At 42.5% G+C, this 25,248-nt stretch overlaps 1 protein-coding gene and 1 long non-coding RNA gene across 4 annotated transcripts in view; both read left to right on the top strand.

Moving 5' to 3' along the window:
• LOC132540421 (uncharacterized) overlaps nt 1-25,248 on the top strand; it is a 216,491-nt gene that overhangs the window by 39,369 nt on the left and 151,874 nt on the right. The gene's annotated exons all lie outside the window — the stretch shown is intronic.
• The window catches only part of DDR2 (discoidin domain receptor tyrosine kinase 2), a 158,776-nt gene continuing 151,874 nt past the window's right edge, over nt 18,347-25,248 (top strand). For 2 of the 3 annotated variants that reach the window (XR_009551612.1, XM_007533311.3), the window contains exon 1: nt 18,347-18,558. Coding sequence is in view for 1 of the 3 variants with exons in the window: in XM_007533311.3 (XP_007533373.3) it covers nt 18,421-18,558 (138 nt within the window). In the remaining 2 variants the exon portion in view is untranslated. The remainder of the gene's footprint in view (nt 18,559-25,248) is intronic. The other variant, XM_060198096.1, reaches the window with a different exon arrangement.

Below are 25,248 nucleotides of genomic sequence, written 5' to 3'. Positions count from 1 at the left end.
TCTTTCTCTCCCCCACTCTATCTCCCCTCCTCTCTCGATTTCTCTCTGCCCTATCCAACAACAACATCAATAGCAACAATAACAATAATGACAAAAACAACAATGGCAACAAAAATGGGAAAAAGTGGCCTCCAGTACCATTGGATTTGTAGTGCAGGCACTGAGCCCCAGCAATAACCCTGGAAAAAAAATACCCATAGCCCCCCAAATTCTGTTAAACATATACAGGCATTAATATTACAAGGACTTATTTATTTATTTAAAAGAAACAGAGGCAGAGAAAATGAAAGAGATCATAGCACCAAACTTCCTTTCAACACAGTGGGGGACCTGGCTTGAACCTGGGTCACATACATGGCAAAACAGCACACTACCCAAGTGATCTATTTCAGCAGTTCAGGACTTTATTTTTATTGGTAGACAAACTGAACATCATATTTCATAGTTTAGATCAGTATAATTTATAACCAGTTGTTTAAATGCCAAGTTTCTCTGAACTGTTTATTTGCCTTCTTGATTTCTGTCAGTGAACCAGAAAGGATTTAGTCAACAGTGAAGTTTGATCCAGAACTTTGCTGTGATTTTACAGGAATACAATAGATGAGATTAAAGGACCTTGTCTCAGTTTGTTGTTTAAAAATATGCCACCATGGTCTTTTTCTTCCCATTCTTTCCAAAAGGTTATTTCTTTGCAAGAACAAACTTTTTATTTTAACTCATGGCGCAAGTCTCTCCCTGGTATTTACATATCAAGTCTTCACTGAAAACATAATGAAAATATCAATATCCAGTTGGCAGGTCAAATAAAAGTTCTATTTTAGATGTTCCCCCCCACTTTTTTTTGAAACATATAACTGAAATGATGATATGATCATATTTCTGTAATCTACTGCTTTCTTTTTTATATCAGATATGTTTAGTCCCCCAAACCCAGAACATCAATTTTATTTTCATTTAATTCCTCTTTTCTCTGAAAACTATAAATTAAGTCCCTTTATATTATTCCAAAACCAGGCTTCCTTTCTTTTCCCCTTTCCTGGTTTCTCAAATAATTGCTGCTTTGTGAAGCACTGAACAATAGGAAACCACTGGTAATCTGTTGTTGGTTAAATCCTATATTTAACCAGCAAGTTGTTTAATCAGAAACATAATCTGACCTATTGGGTAACCAGATTTTGTTTAATATGGCTGAGGATAATATAGTGTTATCTGTGCATGAGACAGTCTCATATGGCATTTTATAGACAATGGAGGCTTTTTAATATCAAACATGCCACACCAAAATTATATCATTTGATAAAATTTGAACACAAAAAATGAAAAATGTAACCAGTGTTTTATTTTTAATCATCCCACAGAACGTCTTTGTACATGGTTGCTTTGTAAATTTTCTTTGAGGCATTATTCTTGAATGTACATTTTGGGATATGATTATGATTACATGAGAGTGTATTCCAGATCTCAGTACTTCATGAGTTTTTTTTTGGAGATCACTGTCTTTTAAGTCATTTTTGAAGTAGGAATAAAAATTCTGGAGAAAGGAACCAGATGGTGGCATGCTTGGTTGAGTGCACACATTATAGTGCACAAAGACTGGAGTTCAAGCCACCCGCCAGTCCTCGCCTACAGGGTGGAAAATCATTTCTCTTTCTCTCTCTCTCTCTTTCTCTCTCTCTCTCTCTCTCTCTCTCTCCATGTCTATCTCCCTCTTCCCTAGCAATTTCTGTCTCTGTTAAAAATAAATAAAAATATGATTTTCAAAATGCTGGAGAATTGAGACTATGCTCTTTTTGAAAGAATTATGTTCTACATTAATGTACCTTCAAATAACTCTTTTTAATTTTCATCCTTCATTATAAAATCAAATAAAATAGCATTCCTCTTTTATTGATCTTCCTTTCTAGAACCCTTATTTTTTATTTAAAAATTATACTTCATAGGACAGAGAGAAAATAATATGGTAGAATAGACACTCATTTGACTATTCTTGATATAGAATAAGGCAAGGAAGGTAGGGGCCACACTGGTCACGAATACTGAAACTAAAGTATTTGGTCAACAGGTGGTTTAAGAATTACCAAAAATGTTTTTATGAGTCTCTGAGCTGGTTGCTTTTCGTGTTATACTTGGAATAAGTATACCTAACTCTTATTCTTGTTGAAGTAGTTAATTTATCAGAAGATGCATACAGAAACCTAGAAGCAGTGTGATTTCAAGTTACACAAGTACTCTGGTTCTATTTAAGCAATACATGGAACTACATTGTGAGAATGTGGAGTGTCTTTTGGAATCCAAGAACTGGAAAACCATCCTGACCTTGAGAAGAGCTTGGGACTAAGAACTAGGACATCATCAGGATTCTCACTTGCTTTTTGCATTTCTCTGCACATTGGCTTCATTATGTTTTCTTTCTAAGAAACTTCCCCCAGACTGGATTTAGGACTCCTAGATACATTTTTAACTGTTAAGGAACAGCTTCTAATATTCCATGAAAGAGGATTTTAAAAAAAACAAAACATCTTAGGCCAACTGTCTTTCCCTGGGCCATTCAGTTATGGAGGTGAAAGAACTGAAGATTAAGTAATAGGATTATGGGTCCTGGTAGTCCCTCCGTAGATCGGGTCACTGTAAACTGAGCAGACTTAGAAATATTTATAATCCTGGTCATCAGGGATGCTGATGAAACCTGAAATCTAGGCCATGACCTGATACTGATCTTCAGTCCAAGATAGACTAGCCATAGCTACTGAGATCTTCTCTTCTCTGACTCTAAGAATGTGGAAGAGATGAGGCTGAATCTGCAGATGAAGATCCTGGGACCTTCTTCAGAGGGAGTGGAAAATATGAAGACACAGGATTCTTCTCTCCATTCATTTCCACTGGAACTCTCTCAAGTGTATTCTAGTTTTCTCCTAAAAAATAACTCAACCTCCAGCCATCACTATACTGAAAAATCTTGCTCCCTGTGGGCTAAGCCCCAAGTAAGATCCATGTTCTCGGGATTTGGGTGGTAGCGCAGTGGGTTAAGCGCACCTGGTGCAAAGCTCAAGGACTGACATAAGGACCCTGGTTCGAGCCCCTGGCTCCCCACGTGCAGGGGAGTCGCTTCACAGGCGGTGAAGCAGGTCTGCAGGTGTCTATCTTTCTCTCCCCGTCTTCCCCTCCTCTCTCCATTTTTCTCTGTCCTATCCAACAATGAACCACATCAACAACAATAATAACCACAACAAGGCTACAACATCATGGGCAACAAAAGGGAAAAAAAATGGCCTCCAGGAGCAGTGGATTCATGGTGCAGGCACCGAGCCCCAGCAATAACCCTGGAGGCAAAAAAAAAAAAGATCCATGTTCTCATAGACTGCTGATATCCCCTGGGGTGATGTTGTCCAGACTCCATTCTCATCAGGCAGCTCCCCTGCACCTCCATTTTTCCATTTCATTTTGATGACCTCAGAGCTCTCCACTGTTTAAATAAAATCATCTTGTATAGCTACACAGTGCTTTGGAAAGTGAGCTGGACAGGGGATTTGGGAGCTGTAGGTTCTGGGTTGTGCTCTGCCTTGCTATGCCATGTGACCCCAGCCAGGTCACTTTGCTGTGCTAGAAGACAGCTAGAAAATCAGAGACTGACCTTTCATGTTCCTTTAGGCTCACACTGCCACTACAGTCAGAAGAGAACTTTCCTTAGATCTGTACTGTAGCATGGGGTCCCAGAACTCAACCCAGGATGACAGACATAGAATCTGGTCTCTATCTTGCAAGGCAGTTTGAATGCTCCCTGACCGTCCAAGCTGGAGTTGCCCATGGAATAAATCATACTGGCACTATAAATTCCTCTCAGCTCTGAAATATGCCATGCCTTGGAAACAGAGAGGTGGTGTTGATTGCGTTGCTCAGGGTGCTGGGGCAGAGTTATGCATCATAAGCATAATGGGAAGACGTTCATTGAGCAAAGTCCCCAGAGTGAGAGACTGCAGAAGATAAAATCTTACTTAATAGGTTTCCAGAGGCTCCTTCCTAGTGGAAGGCATCAACCTTTTAAACTTCTCAGTGCCCTTTAGAGGTGAAGGAAGGAAAGGAAAGGAAAGGAAAGGAAAGGAAAGGAAAGGAAAGGAAAGGAAAGGAAAGGAAAGGTTAGGCCCTAAAATAAAGCTCAAGTAGTTAAATGCTCTTTTGGTTTTTCCAGACTTCTAGGATTCCTGACAGGACAGCTTGTATGAATTATGTTTTTTTAAATTTATTTATAAAATGGAAATATTGACAAGACCATAGGATAAGAGGGGTGCAGTTCCACACAATTCACACCACCAGAACTCTGTATCCAGTACCCTCCCTTGATAGCTTTCCTATTCTTTATCCCTCTGGGAGTATGGACCCAGGATGATTGTGGGGTACAGAAGGTGGAAGGTCTGGCTTCTGTAATTGCTTCTCTGCTAAACATGGGCATTGGCAGGTTGATCCATACTGCAAGGCTGTCTCTCTCTTTTCCTAGTGGGGCAGAACTCTGGGGAAGTGAGACTCCAAGACACATTGGTGGGGGGTTATATTTTAGGAGTTATTTATTTATTGCCACTAGGGTTATATCTGGGCTCAGAGCCTACATGACTCTACAACTCCCAACAGCCACTTTTTTTCTTCTTCTATGTTTTATGAGGAAGGTATGAAACAGAGAGATCAGCACTGCCCCACCACCCATGAAGCTTCCTGACCCTGCAGGTGAGGACTGGGTGGCCTGATCCAGGCTGTCATGCATGATAACATGTGCTCTACCTGGTAAGCCACTACCCAGCCCTAAGTGTTATTTAATGAATATGAAAGAGAGAGGAAGAGAGAACCAGAGAATCACTCTGGCCCATGCAATCCTGAGGATCAAACTCAGGATCTCCTGCTTGAGAGTTCAAAGCTTTATCCACTGTGTTACCTCTTAAGTCACATTCTGTTTTCTTTCCCAGATGCCAGAAAACAAACAAATAAATAAATAAAAGCCTGGAAGTGAGGCAGCTGACAGTCTTCAGATTTCATAAGGAAGGGTATCATTACATATGAGATAGTGGCTGCAAATTAGCCTTTGATGGAAAAATAGTCCTGCTACTCTGGATCCAGCTCTGAAATATGTGAACACATGTCTGAGGAGCTGGAGGAAGTTTCAGGAGTGAGGGGTGAATAAAGTTAGGATGAGAGAAAGCAGAGCTTTTGAACACTAATTGTTGATAACCCCCAGGCCACTGCGTTCTTGTTCCTTGGAGGGATATCATCATCGTCATCTTATTTATTGGATAGAGAAGAATCAAGAAGGAAAGGGGAGCACACATAGTAAGTACTAAGGGTAAGGGCCTGTGGTAGGATCCAGGTTTGAGCCCTTGCTCCCCACCTGCAATGGGCACGCTTCACAAGCAGTGAAGCGGATCTATAGATGTCTATTTTTTCTTTTTCCCTCTCTGTCTACCCTTCCCTCTCAATTTCTGTCTGTCCTATCTAATAAAAAAAATGCTGCCAGGAGCAGTGGATTTATAATGCCAGCACCAAGCCCCAGGAATAACCATTGCAGAAAGAGAGAGAGAGAGAGAAGAAGGAGGAGGAGGAGGAGGAGGAGTAGAAAAAGAAGAAGAAGAAGAAGAAGAAGAAGAAGAAGAAGAAGAAGAAGAAGAAGAAGAAGTAGAAGAAGAAGAAGAAGAAGAAGAAGGGGGAGGGGGAGGGGAAGGGGAAGGGGAAGAAGAGGAAGAAGAAGAAGGGGGAGGGGGAGGGGAAGGGGAAGGGGAAGAAGAGGAAGAAGAAGAAGAAGGGGGAGGGGAAGGGGAAGGGGAAGAAGAGGAAGAAGAAGAAGAAGGGGGAGGGGAAGGGGAAGGGGAAGAAGAGGAAGAAGAAGAAGAGGAAGAAGAAGAGGAAGAAGAGGAGGAGGAAGAAGGAGAAGAAGGAGGAGGAGGAGAAGGAGAAGAAGAAGAAGAGGAAGAAGAGGAAGAAGGGGGAGACAGAGAAGGAGAAAGAAAGACATCCACAGCTTCAGCTTGTGAAGCTTCTCCCTGCAGGTGGGGACTGGAGATTGATCCCTGGAGGGATTTAAAAGTAGGTTTCTTTCTTATCTGACTGGAACACATTAAATTTCTAGACTTTTTCTTGCAATGATGAAATGAAAGGGCCTATTTTAGGAAGTCTCTTGGTAGCTTTTCACCCTTCTTGGGAACTCTCAGCTGAGTTCTACACCTGAGCTTTTCCTGCATTTTGTTTGTTTTGTTTTGTCTTTGTTTTCAGTCCTCATCTCAGAATTTCTGCCAAAGTGAGAAGATAACATGTTTTTTCCACAGTAAGAAAAAGGATGAAAGACTAGCCAGAGCAAGCAAGACTCAGATAACTAAGTCTGGAATTGAGTGTAAAGCAAGAGGCTTATAGGCTTTCATGCCAAATGAGCTGGGAGAATGAAAAGAAACAATGCCAAACTCAGATACTGCCTTTGGCCAGCACCCCCCCCCCCCAGCCCACCCCTAAACACATTACTGCTTCCTTGAGCCTCACTGCCCTTATTTGTAAGACAAAGATATTAATATCAGCACTGAGTACATATTGGGGCTGTCTAGGGACCAGATGAAGTCATGTCTGTGAAAATCTCCTTAAACTGTGAGATATATTATATGTGGCATTGTTCAGAACACAGGCAAATGAGAACTTAATTTTGTCCATCAGCTTCCTCTTGATGGGACTATTTAGCTCATGCACAGGAGAGTCATAGACTAACCTGAACTTTTTAATTCTCTTTTTTCTCTCTTATTGTAAGTTCTGGGAAGCAGTGACACAGAGATGGACTTTAGGGGGAAAAATGGATGGGAGAGAAAATGATATAGATTCTCCATACAGATCACAGTCTTCTATCCTCATCCTACTACCATTTCAACACACACACACACACACACACACACACACACACACACACACACACACACACACACACACACATTATTGTGTCACAAAGTACATGCACATATGATTGCATGAATTCTAAGCCCACTAGGATTAGTTAATGTGCGTGTGTGCGTGTGTGTGTGTGTGTGTGTGTGTGTGTGTGTGTGTGTGTATGAGTTTTCTCATATGGACTCTGGAAAAGAAAAGATTTACCTCCTAAAGTCCTTCCTTCCTTCCTTCCTTCCTTCCTTCCTTCCTTCCTTCCTTTCTTCCACAGAGTACTGCACAGCTCTGGTTTATGGTGGTGTGGGAGATTGAACCTCTAACTTCATAGTCTCATGCATGCAAGTCTTTTGCAAAAATATTATGCTGTCTCCTCCATTCACCCCCAAAGTCTTCTCTCTTTCTCTCTCTCTTTTCTTTCTTCCCTTTGTTCTCTTTCTCGCTTCCTGTTTTCTAGATTTTCTTTCTTTTTTAAGTTGTATTTTTGTTTTATCTAATGAGAAAGAGAGAGAGAGAGAATGGAGCACTGCTTAGCTCTGGCTTATGGTTGTGCTGGGGCTTGAACCTTGGACTTTGGAGCTTCAGGCATAAAAAAGTCTTTTAGCATAAACCATTATGCTATCTCCACCCCCCCAAATTCTTTTTTTTTTTTAAATTTTTTTTGAGAACCTCCCAATGTTCTTAAAGAACCATTATAAGGCAGCCAGGGTGGCCATGCCAGTACATAAATTATATTGGACTTTAAAGTCTGAGTGAGGTCTGACGTTTGATTCCCAGGACTGCATATGCCAGAATGATGCTAGATACCCCCCCCATTAGTAAGTAAGTAAAATCTTTTTTTAAAAAAGGACACTTGTAAATTCTTAGGAGATTGTTGTTTAGCATGCAGCAGGAACCCAATAAAACATCTTTTCTTGATCTCACCTCATCTTCCCAATCCTGTGAATTTGTCTTCTCCATCTGATTACAATTGGCCTATTTAAGGTAATTTTGCTCACTGTGAACTTGATCCTGAGTCAGAGCTTGGATTGATGTCCATCACAGGAGAACAGTATCTGTAACATGTAGGGTTAGGACCCTGTGCCCATAGAGGTAAAGATCTGTTAGGGTTAAGTTGATATTTGAAAGACCTTTAAAGCACTCATAAAGATACTATTTGTGATGTTTATTATTTACTTTTTTGTGTGTGGTGCTGGGGCCTGGAGCTTGTGTAATTCTGCCACTTCTAGATAGGCTTTTTCATTCTTTTTCTCACACACACACACACACACACACACACACACACACACACACACACACACACACACACACACGGATAAAAACTACAGCACTGCTCCACCATCCATGGTGCTCACATGTGGTACTGGGACTTCAAATGAAGAGCATATCAATTAAGTGCTCTAGCAGGTGAGCTATTTCCTGGCCCCAAGTGTTCACGTTTTTGGGTTACAACTCCAAAGGGTAATTCTTTAGCACTCTAAGATCCTTGAACTGTGAGCTAAATTCAGGGGGGAAACCAAAGTGAAGTCTGTCTACAGCTTTCTGAACTTTCAGGGTATTCCTTTTTTTTTTTTTTTTAAGCAAACCAAAGTGTTCCTATTTCCTTCACAGTGAATATTCATGTTTCACAACCCTTTTCTGAGAATTAAAAAACCACCATACAGACACTTGTACATAGTGTACAAGTATACTTGTACCACACTCCTGTGACAATGTAGAGAGGGAGGGTGAGTGAGAACCCACTGACCCTTCAGATTCTACCTCTCAGGATTCTGGAACTGGGCTTCTATGAAACCAGTTCTTTCCTCTTGCCTATTAGAAGTGAGGGGAGAGGTGTTTGAAAGCTAAGGCACAAATGTAGGTAGCCACTTTTTTCTCTGTGATCAGCAGAAAAACCTGGTCTGCTGTTCAAGAAAGGGCTAAACCCAAGGCATGTAGAACTACACAGAAGAGAGATAAATGAGAAGTGAACAGGAGAGATTTTTAACTAGGTACTCAGTGACAGATGGCTAATTTTTATTTTATTTTATTTTTTACACCACTGGGGTGCCCAGGAAACAGTGCAGTGGATAAAATATTGGCTAGCTCTGGTCCTCTGTATTATTAATAAACAAATGTAAAAAGCAAACAAACAAAAATAAATTCAGCCCAGAGCAGTGAATTCCTGGAGATAACAATAAATAAGTAAGTAAAACAACTATTGTGGCTTGGGAGGTGGTGCAGACAGTAAAACATCTGATTTGTAAGCATGAGGTCCCAAGTTTAATACTCAACATCACATGTACCAGAGTGATTCTCTGGTTCTTTCTTTCTCATTAATAAATCAAAATAAAAGGAGATGAAGAAGATGTAGGAGGGAATAGGAAGAGGAGGAAGGGGAAGAAGAAGATGAAGAATAAGAAAGAAGAAAGAAAGAAGAAGAAAAAAAAAAAGCCAACAGGACCCACTATTCTGTCTCCGTCTGGCTGGAAGTCCCCATTTCCTTACTTGTAACTAACACTGCATCTTGAACATTCTAGATGAACCTGTCCTATTTTTAGCCATGTCTCAGTAGTGGAATTTCATATTACTTCTCAGTAATTCATTTTCAGTGTAAAACAGTCCCCATAACTAGGATATATTACCTCCCACAGAACATAAATAATTCTGATCGTGATGACTCATGTTCCCCAAGCCAAAGTGGAGGCTGAAATCTGCTCACAGAAGTATAACAAAAGGAAATTTCTCCATATCCATTCCCACACTTTTAAGAATTTCAGTCTTACTCAAAAACTCTAGCCAGTAGTTGTGAGAGTCTTCGGGACATTTGTTCTTTGTGTTCCATGAACTCATCTTTGCGGCTTTGTTGGCTGTATCTTTTCTTCCTGGCTGTGTCTTCTTACAGTCACGGCCCCTCTCCCCTTCAAGAGCTCTCTTCCAAATGGGAACTCATATCTCAAATTTCCTCTAACTGCTTCAAACACCACTCAGACATTTTAGTGAGGTACCACTCTCCCTCTTTCCTTGTTTTGGTTTTTGATGGCACCTACTTCTCTCTCTTTCTCTCTTTTAAATTGAAGTAGCATTGCATGATAACATTTAAGTTTCAGGTGTTCATTCCTGACAAATCAACATATGTCTAAACCATATGAAGTTCACTACTGAGAGTCTAATTCCAGCCTTTGTCATAGTCCTCTCACACCTCCTCTTCTGGTAACCCATACTTTGTCTTACATTCCAGAAATTCATTCTTAAAATTTTTCTTTTAAAATATTTTTATTGTTGGATAGAGACAGAGAGAAATTGAGAGGGGAGAGGGAGAGAGACAGAGAGACACTTGCAGTCCTACCTCACCACTTGTGAAGCTTTCCCCCAGCAGATGGAGACCAGGGGCTTGAACCTGGGTCCTTGCACACTATAATGTGTGCACTTAACCAGGTGCACCATTGTCTGGCCACCCCCCTTTTTTTTTTATTTAAGAAAGGATTAATTAACAAAACCATAGGGTAGGAGGGGTACAACTCCACACAATTCCCACCGCCCAATCTCCATATCCCACCCCCTCCCCTGATAGCTTTCCTATTCTCTATCCCTCTGGGAGCATGGACCCAGGGTCATTGAGGGTTGCAGAAGGTGGAAGGTCTGGCTTCTGTAATTGCTTCCCCGCTGAACATGGGCGTTGACTGGTCGGTCCATACTCCCAGTCTGCCTCTCTCTTTCCCTAGTAGGGTGGGGCTCTGGGGAAGCTGAGCTCCAGGACACATTGGTGGCCACCCCCCTTTTTTATTTTCTTATGCTGCTTGCTTGTTATTTCTGTCTATCACACATCAATGAGATTATCCAGTTTATCTTTTCTCATCTGGCTTATTTCACCAAGTATATTTCATTCTAGCTCCATCCCTGTTGCTTCAAGTGACAGGGTTTCATTTCAAGTATTCCACTGGATAGCATCTTTCTCTTAGTGTTCTAGATAAATCCTGATTTTGACTCAAAATAATCTGATTGGCAAATACAGTAACTCTGTGCATTTGATACAACTTTGTCACACTTAAAAAGAACCAGGTGGTGGTGAAATACCACCACTTGGTTCTTTTTAATATTGTACAGGGGAATGAATGAAAGGTATGCATGTGTCAAACTGCTGCATGAACTTCCCAGTCCATATATACATGGAAGGAGACAGGGAGGTAGGGGGGAGAGAGAGAGAGGGAGAGGGAGAGAGGGAGAGAGAGAGAGAGAGAGGAGAGAGAGAGAGAGAGAGAGAGAGAGAGGAAGAGGCAAAAGCTTCCAGTGCTGTGGAAAATATGATTTTTCTCAATTTTCTTGTATGTATCTCTGCTCCATGTTTTGTTCTTGGTTACCATGAGTGTTACATTGTTATATTCACCTTACTACATTTAAAACAGTCTCTTTTTTTTTAAACAAAAAAGCATCATTTGATTGTATTGCCTCTGTCTACATCCTCCTCCCTTTGTTTTGTTGTTTCGTATGATTACTGTTTATATTCTGGTTCTGTTTTTACTGTTTATTCCTTTAATCAAGGTTTTGTGTTCCTTTGCTTCTTTTCTTGTGAAACTTCTTTCAACAATTCTTGCCACACTGATGTGTAAGCTTCATTAATTTTTGTTTGCTTGAGAATGCCTTTTTTCTCCATAATATTTTGAATAGTAAGTTTGTAATATAAAGTATTAATGGATGGCAATTACTTTCTTTTAGGACTTTGAATATATTGTTGCATTCTCTCATATCATCTAAGGTTTCTGCTGAGAAGTCTGGTGAGAATTTGGTTACTGCTTTTATATATCACTTTCTTTTTTTTTAATATTTTATTTTATTTATTTATTCCCTTTTGTTGCCCTTGTTGTTTTATTGTTGTAGTTATTATTGTTGTTGTCGTCATTGTTGGATAGGACAGAGAGAAATGGAGAGAGGAGGGGAAGACAGAGAGGAGGAGAGAAAGACAGACACCTGCAGACCTGCTTCACCGCCTGTAAAGCAACTCCCCTGCAGGTGGGGAGCCGGGGTTCGAACCGGGATACTTATGCCGGTCCTTGTGCTTTGCGCCACCTGCGCTTAACCCGCTGCACTACAGCCCGACTCCCTATATATCACTTTCTTTCTGCAGCACCCTACAGTATTTCTTTCCACAAAACATTTTTAAATTATTATTACTTTAAACAACTTTTTAAAGTTCTCTTTTTTCTCATTTTTATTTATTATTGGATAGAGACTGAGAGAAATTGAGAGGGGAAGGAGAGATAGATAGATAGATAGATAGATAGATAGATATACCTGCAGCACTGCTTCACCACTTGTGAAGCTTCCCACTGCACGTGGGGACCAGGGGCTTGAACTTGGGTCCTTGTGCACTGTAATTTGAGTATTTAACCAGCTGCACCAATGCTTGGCCCCAAACATTTTTTTAAATTTATTTATTTATTTAAGAGAGGAGACATTAACAAAATCATAGGATGGGGGGGTACAACTCCACACAATTCCCGCCACCTAATCTCCATATCCCAACCCCTCCCCAATAGCTTTCCCATTCTCTATCCCTCTGGGAGCACGGACCCAGGGTCATTGTGGGTTGCAGAAGGTGGGAGGTCTGGCTTCTGTAATTGCTTTCCTGCTGAACATGGGTGTTGACTGGACGGTCCATACTCCCAGTCTGCCTCTCTCTTTCCCTAGTAAGGTGAGTCTCTGGGGAAGCAGAGCTCCAGGATGCATTGGTGGGGTCTTCAGTCCAGAGAAGCCTGGCCGGCATCCTGATGGCATCTGGCACCTGGTGGCTGAAAAGAGAGTTAACATACAAAGCCAAACAAATTGTTGAAGAATCAAACACTTTTTTTTAAATTTATTAGCGAGAGAGAGAGAGAAGCTCTCAAGCATCACTCTAACATATGCAATGCTGGAAATCAAACTCAGGATCTCATACTTCTATGTCAAAAACTGTAGTTACTGCACCACTTCCTGGGCCACTACAATGTGTTATATATATATATACTTTTGATAATTTTATACTGATCTGTCTTGATAGAGGTCATTTTGGATTCAGGGCATTCTCTCTACATCCTGAATATCTATGTTTTGGTCTCTTCCCAGAGTGGGAAAAGAAAATCAGCTATTATTTCCTTGAAAATTGTCTCTGTTCCCATTTCTTTCTCCTTCTGGAATATCCATTACCTTTATTTTCGCCTTTATTGTGGAATCTGATATTTTTCATAGAGTTGCTTCATTTGAATTTTGTTTCATCTTTTTCCATTTGAGATGTGTGGTCATTTTATCTACCAACCCTGATAATCTCTCTTCTGCCTGACCAAGTCTACTTCATAGGTATTCCAATTTAGCTTGCATTTCATTCAAAGCGTTCTTCATACCTTGTATATATATTTGTAATATTTCCTTCAAAATCTTTAGTCTTTTTGGTGAAGACCCTTGAGTGCCTATATATTGTCATTTTAATTTTGAACCTGCTTCTCTATGATAAGTTGTGTTTCTTATCTCCTTTAATAACTTTATAATGAATCTTCTAAGTGCTTCCCCTGTTAGGTACTCCCATAAATTTACAAACCAGTAAATCTTTATAGATTTTTTTATAGTTTTTTTATATAAGAAAGGATTAATTAACAAAACCATAAGGTAGGAGGGGTACAACTCCACACAATTCCCACCACCCAATCTCCATAACCCACCCCCTCCCCTGATAGCTTTCCCATTCTCTATCCCTCTGTGAGCATGGACCCAGGGTCATTGAGGGTTGCAGACGGTAGAAGGTCTGGCTTCTGTAATTGCTTCCCTGCTGAACATGGGCATTGACTGGACGGTCCATACTCCCAGTCTGCCTCTCTCTTTCCCTAGTAGGGTGGGTCTCTGGGGAAGCAGAGCTCCAGGACACATTGGTGGGGTCTTCAATCCAGGGAAGCCTGGCCAGCATCCTGGTGGCATCTGGAACCTGGTGATTGAAAAGAGAGTTAACATACGAAGCCAAACAAATTGTTGAGCAATCATGGACCCAAAGCTTGGAATAGTGGAGAGGAAGTGTTAGGGAGGTACTAGTGTACTTCTGCTCTAGTGTACTTCTGCTTTCAGGTATATATTTTGCAGTAGTTTATGGATACTAATGAACATAAGCTCTCTCTCACAGAAACTGGTGTATATCTAGGTTATGGGACTTTGTTAGAAAGTGAACCACCTGAGATGAAATTAGAGTGAACTATAAAAGGAAAGGTCTCACCCGAGTAATGAAGCTGAAGGGTTGTCATTCCACACGTGAAGTCTCTGGACACAGTCTGAGGTGAAGCATGTTGAGGTGGCAATCGTTGTGTTGGTTAGGTTGTGATCGGCAGATGCAATATTATTTGGTATGGATTGGGAGATGCATACACGGGAAAGTGGGCCCTATCAAGGGTTCCAGGACTGGGGGAAGTAGGGGCTCTATAGTGGAGATGTGAGGTTCCTGCTGTCTTAGGGTTCAAAAGCCTAGACCAAGTAGATTAGAAGCATCCAATAGCACAGCTATATACAAGATACTGGATACTGTACAGCAAACCATAACAAAAGGACTTTTCAAAGATTTTTTTTTTTTTACTATGGACTAATTTTACCTAGGGAAGTTCATGTTTTCACACAGGTTCCATGATGTTTTTTATGCTTATACATCTAGAATAGCTTCTCTTCTTTACCAGTATATTGCAGGAAGGGAAGCAATGTGAAGAAAGGCAAACCACATTGATAGCTGGTGTTGCAGAGGAGGCTTAAAAGGTACACTGTTCCCCTGGCTCCCCACCTGCAGGGGAGTTGCTTCACAAGCGGTGAAGCAGGTCTGCAGGTGTCCGTCTTTCTTTCCTCCTCACTGTCTTTCCCTCCTCTCTCCATTTCTCTCTGTCCTTATCCAACAACAACGATATCAATAACCACAACAATGTTAAACAACAAGGGCAACAAAAGGGGGGAAAAATGGTGCACTGTTCAGTGTTTGTGTGTATAGAGGGGGGGAGTGGTGGTGGTTTCTATACTTCATCCAGGCTTCCCCAGGACCCCAGTGCTGTCCATGAAATAGAGCTCTCCTCTCTGTGAGCTCTATATGACAGTTCTGTTTCCTAAGTTGTGTGTGTGGGTGACTAGTTAGTTTTGTCTGCAGCTGTTTTCTTTTTTTTAATATTTATTTTATTTATTTATTCCCTTTTGTTGCCCTTGTTGTTTTATTGTTATAATTGTTGTCATTGTTGTTGGATAGGACAGAGAGAAATGGAGAGAGGAGAGGGAAGACAGAGAGGGGGAGAGAAAGATGGACACCTGCAGACCTGCTACACTGCTTGTGAAGTGACTCCCCTGCAGGTGGGGAGCCAGGGCTTGAACCAGGACTCTTACACCGGTCCTTGCGCTTTGCGCCACCTGCGCTTAACCCACTGCGCTACAGCCCAACAACCGACTGCAGCTATTTTCACCCAGCTGATTCTCTGGTGGAGTAGGAGGGACTTGATCAGACTGACTCTGCTGAGCTTAGATGGCTTTCCTTCTGCCCTGGTGGTGAGTCCTGTGGGCAGTACAGTACTTTGACCCCTTTGGGAGGTTTCCTGAGGCCAGGGCTGAAGAATGTCCCTGGTCATTTTTGCTCCCTGTGATGTTAGTGACAGAACTAGCTAGGGAATGTCACACTGATAATAGGATCTACCCAGTTGACCACTCTCCTTTATGGTAATTGTTGTTCACTCATTCACCTGCCTTCAGAAGATAATGTGTCTTCCAGCTTAACCTGACTATGCTGTAGTGAGGTTTTCCCATCATAGAATCTTCTCTGTATAGTTGAGTGTGGTTTGCTGTATAGAAAAATCTGTTGTGCTAGAGGCTCTCTCTATAGTGAGGGAGTAACTGATTATCCATCCATGGTTCCACCTCCAGAAGCCTTACACTTTATTCTTGTTTACTATCTTGTATCATCTCTGGGCTGCCTTCTGACAATCTACACACCCCTTGTATACTGTGTTAACTTGAAGCTAAAGAAGACATCCACTTTCTAGGAGGCCAGGTGTTGGCATATCTGGTTAAGTGCACATGTTATAATGTATAAGGACCCTGTTTCAAGCCCCTGATTCCCAGCTGTGGCTGGAGCTTCATGAGTGGTGAAGCAGTGCTGCAGGTGTCTCTCCCTCAAATTTTCACAATTGCTTTTTTAAAAACCTGATCAGCTCTGGCTTGTGGTGATGCAGGGGATTGGACCTGGGACTTTAGTGCCTCAGGTATGTTCCTCTCCATTTCTCTATCTTCATTTCCCCTTTTCCCTCTTAATTTCTATCTCTATCTAAAGTAAAGAAAAAATTATTATTTTCATTTAAAAAAAAGGAAGTGGGGGTTGGGCGGTAGTGATGTGGGTTAAGTGCACATGGTATAAAGTGCAAGGACCGGTGCAAGGATCCTGGTTGGAGCCCTCTGCTCCCCACCTGCATAGGGGTCATTTCACCCCTATGAAAGTCTTCAGGTGTCTATCTTTCTCTCCCCCTCTCTGTCTTCCCCTCCTCTCTGTCCTATCCAACAACAATGACATCAGTAACAACAATAATAATAGCTGCAACAACGATAAAACAACAAGAGCAACAAAAGGGAAAAAAAAATAGCCTCCAGGAGCAGTGGATTCATGGTGCAGGCACTAAGCCCTAGCAATAACCCTGGAGGAAAAACAAAAGTTGGGGTAGTAGTGCACCAAGTTAAGCACAGTGGAAGTGCAAGGATCCTACCCTTGTTCAAGCTCCTGGCTCCCCACCTGCAGGGGGGTCACTTCGCAAGCAGTGAAGCAGGTCTGCAAGCATCTATCTTTTTTTTTTTTTTTTAAACCAGAGCACTGCTCAGCTCTGGCCTACAATGGTGCTGGGGATAGAATTTGGGACCTCAGGTGCCTCAGGAGTGAAAGGCTTTTTTGCATAACCATTATGCTATCCCTGCAAGTGTCTATCTTTCTCTCCTTCTCTCAGTCTTCCCCTCCTCTCTCAATTTCTCTCTGTCCTATCCAACAACAATGAAAAAAAGATGACCACCAGGAGCAGTGGATTCATAGTGCAGGCACTGAGGCCCAGCGAAAAAGAAATCTACTTTTTGATGATCATAGACTAGGGCTAAGGGGAGAGTTATAGGGACATACCAATGGTAGCTTGGTTCTTCATGGCTAGCCCACTTGGGGGGTCTCCTTGTCTCCCTGTGTCTCTTATGTAGTATCTCCTGCTCCTGGAAAGTCCCTTCACCATCCCATTCTATGACATTAATCCCATCTGCTCATCCTGTCTTCTTGCTCAGCTGGAATTCACACAGTCACTAAGTTCAAGCATAGGGGAGATGGTGTTTACTCAAGACTCCCTGGACTGGAATTGGCGTATTGCACCAAAGTAACAGATTCTGGGGTGGGTGGGTGGGAGGAGAATACAGGTCTAAGAAGGATGACAGAGGACCTAGTGGGGGTTGTATTGCTATATGGAAAACTGAGAAATGCTATGCATGTACAAACTATTGTATTTACTGTCAAATGTAAAGCATTAATTTCCCAATAAAGAAATTAAAAAAAAAAAAGAGTCCCTGGAAGGAAGTGCCTTTATCAGGAGCCTGCATTCATCTTCCTCTGGACCTCGAGCCTCCACTTATCTGTACCCTTTACACTCACCGAAAGCCCCTCCCTCAAGGGCAGTGCCAGCTCACTCTTGGGCAAGGATCCAAACTCTAAAGAGTTAAGGCCAGGGATGCTAATGTATTTGTTATCACTTTCAGAGCTCAAGTGCTGCCTACACTTACACATGATCTCTGGCCATAGCCATGGAGAGAGAGAGAGAAAAAAAAAAAGTAAATAAAAAGGAGGGGGGAAAGGATTTCAAAGTATTTACAAGTTCTTGTAAATGCTTGTGTTTTCATTTAGCAGCAAGGATCCAGGACAGACCCTTTGAGGCAGCAACCAAGTGGGAATTGAGTGGAAAAACATCAGAATCCCAGACTCTGGAACTGTCCAGTTGTTTTACTGGTGGGGGAAGGGGTATAATCAGATCTTTTCGGGAAGGGCCCAGCTCTGGGCTTTCATGGATAAAACACCCAAGATCAGCTCCATGTGTATGGCCCAGATGTCCCGGAAGCTACAACTCAAAGGGACTCCCAACTCCAGGCTGCACTTTTAGTTTCTGCTCAAGTAAGAAGAAATGAAGTGGGGGCTCCCATGTCTTAGAAAGAAGGGGAGGGCTTCAGCATTGGGTGTGGGGGGGGTTAAGCTGTATGAAGCAAGAGGGAGCTGTGACTTTAAGTCTGTCCTATGGTTATACATATATGTGTTTTTTTCTTCTATGAATGGGTTTTGCTGTAAATTATAGCTTTGCTCATGATCCCTTGGGTCAAAAGAAAGAGTCTCTAAACAGAAAACAGCTCTGATTGGTGACTGGCCTTCTTCCCTCCCATCCCCCTTCCTAATTGAAACCAAATGTGTAATATGTTGGATGCTGGGATCTGTGCGCTTTCCCAGGAATCCTCAGAATGTGAGGTTTCTCTCACAGGCATCTTGCATCAGCCTGCAGATGTATGCCTACCTCTGGGCTCCTTCACCGGCAAAGTGGAAAAAGAAGCCCTTCATTGCCAATTCCACCTTCGGGGCTGGGGGAACACAGTGAACTATACCTCCGGTCTCTGTTACCCACATCTGGGCACTCCTGGAGGAACGTGAGTGATGTGACTTTTCTCTTTGCCTCTGTTCATCTTCTTTTTCTCCTCTTCTGAAAATGAAAGCACCACTGAGATGTCCCGTGGGGTCTCTGGAAAAGTTTTCAGTAGAAGGCAGGAAGGGTAAGGGGTGTCAAGCCAGACAAGGCGGGGAAGATAATTGGGGTGCTCCCAGACTGGAGGAATTCAATAGCTCACCTTCTCAGGGTCTGAATTTACATTATGGAAGGAGAAAGCAGTGGTGCTCAGAACCAAAGGAGATTGAAGCCAAACAAACAGAGCCCCAGCAGCTGCAATGTACAATAAACAGCCCAAGCAGAGCTGGGACTGTTGGCAGGCAAGACGGGCCGATCTCAGAGTTTGGGGATGGAGAAATGGGACCCAGGAGTTGGGTTTCTGGACATATAGTGAGCTTGAGGGGCTCAACGTTTTTAGTTTTTGAGAGGATAACTTCCCATGTCTTTTTTTTTTTTCCAGGGGAGTTCTTGGCTGAATTGTGAAAAGGGCATCTTGGGTCTGGGACTTTGTGAGTGTGAGTGTGTGTGTGTGTGTGTGTGTGTGTGTGTGTATGTGTGTGTCGGGGGTGCTGGGTGGATGGTTCACTTTCTACTTACTGACAATGAAACTGCTTGGTTTCCTCCTGAGCTCCTGGCTGGTTTGGCGGGTCTCCCCTTTTGTTGCAGAATGACTTGGGACTGTTTGCAGTTGTGACTTCCGTGTCCTGGCCTGGGTTCAAGAGTTCCATCCAAGGGGAAGGAGAAGTTTTCCGAGTGGCTGAGCGTCCTAGGCCAGCCATTTGGGGCGGGAGTCCATGGTGGAGGCCCCTGGGAGGAGGGACACAGCACCATTTTGCCGCCTGCCTGTTTCCTGCTCCCTTTTCCCAGAGGAGTGCTGAGCTGATGGCCTCCCAGCCCTTTGCTTCACAATTATGAGACAGGATCCAAGGGGGCTGGTAGGCCTGAGGACTGGAAGGAAATCAAGCTCCCCGGACTAGTGTCCCTTCCCATCCTTCCCTCTGCCCGCGTGGCTATCTCCTGGCTGAGCGGGAGCAGGCAGTTTAAGGACATTTGTTAGCAGCAAGAGAGGATGCTGGTGGCACTGTGACTGCTTCCAGGACTGCTAGCTCCATTAGGTCTGTGTGAGTGGAGGACAGACAAAGTGACCAGGGAATCCTTTCTGGACACCAAACTCCAGGTCCCCAACCCCATATCCCTTTCTGTGGGGGCTCAGAGTTCTTGGGGCCATCTTTCTTTCTCTTTTCCTTCTCCTTCTCTTTCCCCATCCCTTCCCCCTTATCATTCTCTTCTTCCTTCTCCCCTCCTCTCCTTCCTCTTCTCCTTCTCTTTGTCACCAATAGGGCTTTACCGCTCTGGGGTAACTTATTCAAAGAGAGAGAGAGAGAGAGAGAGAGAGAGAGAGATTACAGTACTGAACTTCACTGTGTTGGGGGTTAGGCTTGAACCTGGGTTGTGTACATGGCAAAGCAGAGCACTATCCAAGTGAACACTTTTGCTGACGTTTGAGGCTTTGTTTCTATTTCACAGAAAGGGATATTGAGGTTTGAGAAATTAAACAAGTTGCTTGAAGAAAGGCAGTGAATGAATTTGAAAGCCATGTGTGTTCTGAATCACAGTTATGATCCCCTACAACTGCACTGTCACATACTCAGACACACAATTTCTCTCTCTCACATCTCTCTCTCACATACACACACACACACATACACGAATACTCTGACAAGCACACACTCAGACAAACATATACACACTCATACAGATAGTCTCACTCTGTCATACACACACACACACACACACACACACACACACACACACACACACACACATTGGTTTACTATTTGAGTCAAATTCCACATTTCCCTGTGCAATCTGAAGACTGAGCTGTCCGATTGGATTGGAGAGCAGCATGAACCCCACCAGCATCACACCATCACACATACTGCTTTATCTGCTCAGGGACAAGGCTCTGTGTCATCTCTGTCAGCTTCAGTGGTTGGGTATCATATTGCCTGCATTGGCAAAGAGTATCACCTGTCATTTCCTGTGACTATAAAATAGTGACTATTTTTTATGACAGTGACTCAACCTTGGTAAGACTTGTTTCTGTCAGGCAAAGAGCCTGCACTGTCGAGTCAGAAGCTACAGGTTCAAGCTCAGGCTCTACTTTTCACTGCTTAGTGAAGTTGTTTCTCTTTTGCTCCTATGGCCATGGAATAATAGAGAGGCCATTGGTGGTATTTTTGTTAGTTTTTTTTCTTTATTGGGGGGATTAATTATATACAGTTGATAGTAAAATACAATAGTTGTTACATGTGTAACATTTCTCAGTTTTCCACATAGCACTCTAACCCCCCATTTAGGTCCTCCTCTGTTATCATATTCCAGGACCTGAAACCCCACTCACACCCCAGATTCCTTTACTTTGGTGCAATACACCAAATCCAGTCCAAATTCTACTTTGTGTTTTCCATTCTGTTTTTATTTTTCAACTTCTTTCTTTGAGTGAGATCATCCCATATTCATCCTTCTCATTCATTCATCTTTCTGGCTTATCTCACTTAACATGATTTCTTCAAGCTCCATCCTAGATGAGATAAAGAAGGTGAATTCACCATTTTTAATAGCAGAGCAGTAGTCAGTTGTGTATATGTACCACAACTTTCTCAGCTACTCATCTGTTGTTGACACATTGGTAGTGTTTTAAGAGATCATAGTCTTGAAGGTGTCTGTAGGAGGCAGAAAGGTTAAACACACTGTGGGTATCGGGCCTTGACCTGTAGGGTGCAGGAGGTGCTGGTGGGGGTGGGAAGGGCTTTGTGTCTTGGCAGTTGTGAGACGGTATGGGTCCTTGGTCTTAGCCTATCATACTGGAACTGAAGGAAGCACCCTGCAGGTGGACACATGAGGAACTTCTTGTTGAACCTCTTGTGTGGCCTGGCATGGGCTTGTTCCTCCCCTGATGGAGGCTGAAGGCCATGGTGTGGTCTCAGCACATGCCCCCCCCCCCCCACACACACACCTGGGGCTACATTCTCAGAACCAAAGCACTTAAATCTGGATCCAGCCTCAGTTTCCTCTTCCAAGCTGGCCTTTTGTGGCCTTTCAGATCAATATACTAAATCTCTTGTCCCTCCCTTGCTTTTTCTGGCTGAATCTTTAATTCCATGTATTCTGAAAGTGTACCATGTATAAGCATGCAGCTGAATATCTTGATTAGCTCTCAGTCAGTGGCATGCTTTGGTTTATAATCTGTTTGAAAGTGACACTCTTGGATTTTAATAGACAGTTGTGATTTTGACTCATCCCTTCCATTCCCTCATCTGCTTCCTTCCCACTTTTATCTACCCTTTCCTTTAATATTAACAAGGGACTTATAAGTCTTGCCATCTTATAGTTTATAACCTAAAACAAGAGGCCTGGTCAGAATTTAAGCCATGTCCTTTTCAGACCTTCCTTGTGACTCAGTAATTCCTCTTCTATCTTCCCTTTCCTTCTTAATTTTTCTCTGTCTATTCAAAAAAGAAAGAAAATGGAAAAACGTTGTTTCTGGGAGTGGTAGATTTGTCTGCAGGCACTGAGCCCCAGTGATAACCCAGGTGGCAATTAAAAAAAAACTTTTGGGAGTCAGGTTGTAGTGCAGCAGGTTAAGTGCAGGTGGCACAAAGCACAAGGACTGGCGTAAGGATCCCAGTTTGTGCCCTAGTTTGTGTCTATCTTTTTTTAAAATATTTTTTATTTATTTATATTCCCTTTTGTTGCCCTTGTTGATTTTTTTAATGGTTGTTGTAGTTATTGATGTCATCATTGTTAGGAGAGAGGGAAATGGAGAGAGAAGGGGAAGACAGAAGGGGGAGAGAAAGATAGACATCTACAGACCTGCTTCACCGCTTGTGAAGGAACCCCCCCCTTGCAGGTGGGCAGCTGGGGGCTTGAACCAGGATCCTTATGCCAGTCCTTGTACTTCACACCATGTGTGTCTAACCTGCTGCGCTACCACCTGACTCCTGGTGTCTATCTTTCTCTCCTCTCTTCTCCCCTCCTCTCTCCATTTCTCTCTGTCCTATCCAACAACAACAACAACAGCAACAACAACAACAATAATAACTACATCAGTAAAACAACAAGGGCAACAAAAGGGAACAAATAAATAAATATTAAAAAAAACTTTTGTAGAAATCCTCTAGAAACAAAATTATCCTCCACCAGGAGTCCAGGAGGAGATGCCCCTGGGAAAAATTGACCTTGATGGGCCTGTGTTCTCTTTCTCCAGTTCCCCCACATCTCTCCTCATCCTGCTGTTTTGCAGGAGTTTCTAGCTGTCTACCCACCCAGTTATTTTGAGATCCCTTAGCAATTCTCCGTATTATTTGGTTTACTTCTATTCTGCCATTGTTTATCAACTGTCAACTCTGAGTCTGAGATACTCTGCTTGACATTTTTCTAATAACAAAAGCTTAATAAAGGACTTGGGCTATCCAGCTGCTTGTCCAGGGACATTGACCAGAACACCACACCTATATCTATAAATTTTCTAATTACATTTTTTTAATTTAAGAAAGGATTAATTAACAAAACCATAGGGTAGGAGGGGTACAATTCCATACAATTCCCACCACCCAATCTCCATTTCCCACCCCCTCCCCTGATAGCTTTCCCATTCTCTATCCCTCTGGGAGCATGGACCCAGGGTCATTGTGGGTTGCAGAAGGTAGAAGGTCTGGCTTCTGTAATTGCTTCCCCGCTGAACATGGGCGTTGACTGGTCGGTCCATACTCCCAGTCTGCCTCTCTCTTTCCCTAGTAGGGTGGGTCTCTGGGGAAGCAGAGCTCCAGGACACATTGGTGGGGTCTTCAGTCTAGGGAAGCCTGGCCGGCATCCTGATGACATCTGGAACCTGGTGGCTGAAAAGAGAGTTAACATACGAAGCCAAACAAATTATTGAGCAATCATGGACCCAAAGCTTGGAATAGTGGAGAGGAAATGTTAGGGGGGTACTCACTGCAAACTCTAGTGCACTTCTGCTTTCAGGCATATATTTTGCAGTAGTTTACGGATACGTGTGAACATATGCTCTCTTTCACAGAACCTGGTCTATATCTAGGTTTTGGGACTTTGTTAGAAAGTGAGGCACCTGAGATGAAATTAAAGTATACTATGAAAGGAAAGGTCTCACCCGAGTAATGAAGTTGAAGGGTTGTCATTCCACATGTGAAGTCTCTGGACACAGTCTGAAGTGAAGCTTGTTGAGGTGGCACTAATTACATTTTTCTAATAACAAAAGCTTAATAAAGGACTAATAACAAAAGCTTAATAAAGGACTAATAACAAAAGCTTAATAAAGGACTTGAGCTATCCAGCTGCTTGTCCAGGGACATTGACCAGAACACCACACCTATATCTCTAAATTTTCTCCATCTTTAGTATTTTTATTTGCATGCGTTTGACTGTGGCTGAGCCTGTGTTCATGAGAAAGGACTTGGTTGAAAAAAAAAAAAATCCCAGTCTCCACCTGCAGAGGAAATTGCACCAGCAGTGGAGCAGTGCTGCAGATATCTTGCCTCTCTTTCCCTCTCTGTCTCTAACCTCTATCAAGAAATAAGAAAAAGAAAAGGAAAAAGTGGAAAAGGAAAACAAATGACCACAATAAAAAAAAATAAATATCTTCTCATTTGCCTTTCCTTTCTTATTTTTTGCTTTCCTTCCTTCCTTCCTTCCTTCCTCCCTCCATTTCTCCTTCTTTCCTTTCTTCTTTTCTTTCTTCCTCCTCTTTATTTTTCTATCTGATAGGACAAAGAGAAATTGAGAGGAGAAGGAAAGTAGAGCGAGAGAGAGAGAGAGAGAGAAAAAGAGAAACACTTGCAGCACTGCTTCACTGCTCATGAAGCTCCCCCCAAAAGGTGGGAACTGGGGGGCTTGAACCTCAGTCCTTGTGCATAGTAACATGTGTGCTCAATGAATCAAATGCCGATGGGGTCTGGAAGAGAAGGAAAATTTTCTTTGGTGAATGGACACTGAATCTTTGGGGGTGGTTCTGATGAGGTGTGTGTGTGTGTGTGTGTGTGTGTGTGTGTGTGTGACACATATAACACATATAACATTTTATAATGTTGTTAACAATTATTGAAGCAACTTTCAAAAAAAAAAAAAGGGAAGAACGGGATCTTCTAAAATGGATTTAGAGTGTTCCAGAACTCCTGGGTTTAGTTGGATTCCTGGTCATTAGGTGTTATCTCTAAGTCAATTTACTCCTTTCACCTCTTTGTCCCTTGTGTTTTGTGCTAGGGAGAACCTAAAGAAGTGTTTGGGAATCTACTGCTCAGAGATGAATGCTGTGTGTTCCAAGTTTTGGTTGGTTTCTTGGTTGGGTCCCATATAGTAATAGAAGCAGGTTGTGATCAGCACATGCAGTGGGCTTTGGGGTCATGCACTTTCTAGATCTTGAGTGTAGAGATACCTTTTTTCACTATATTGGGCTTCAGTTTCCCCATCTCTCACACTCTCATAAGTATTAATCCCCTTCTGTCAGATTCAAATAAAATGATTGTAGGAAACTTGTAAACTGAAGTTTATCTCTTCCCTCATTTATTGTTGTTATTGTGTGACTTAAGGTGCTAATTTTGACCCTCCTAGGTCCACAGGCACCCCCATACCCTTGGAAAAAAAGCAAAACAAA

This window comes from Erinaceus europaeus, chromosome 9, assembly GCF_950295315.1.
Source record: "Erinaceus europaeus chromosome 9, mEriEur2.1, whole genome shotgun sequence".
Lineage (NCBI taxonomy): Eukaryota > Metazoa > Chordata > Mammalia > Eulipotyphla > Erinaceidae > Erinaceus > Erinaceus europaeus.
Note: the sequence above shows the minus strand (reverse complement) of the source record. Positions and strands in the feature narration are given on the sequence as shown.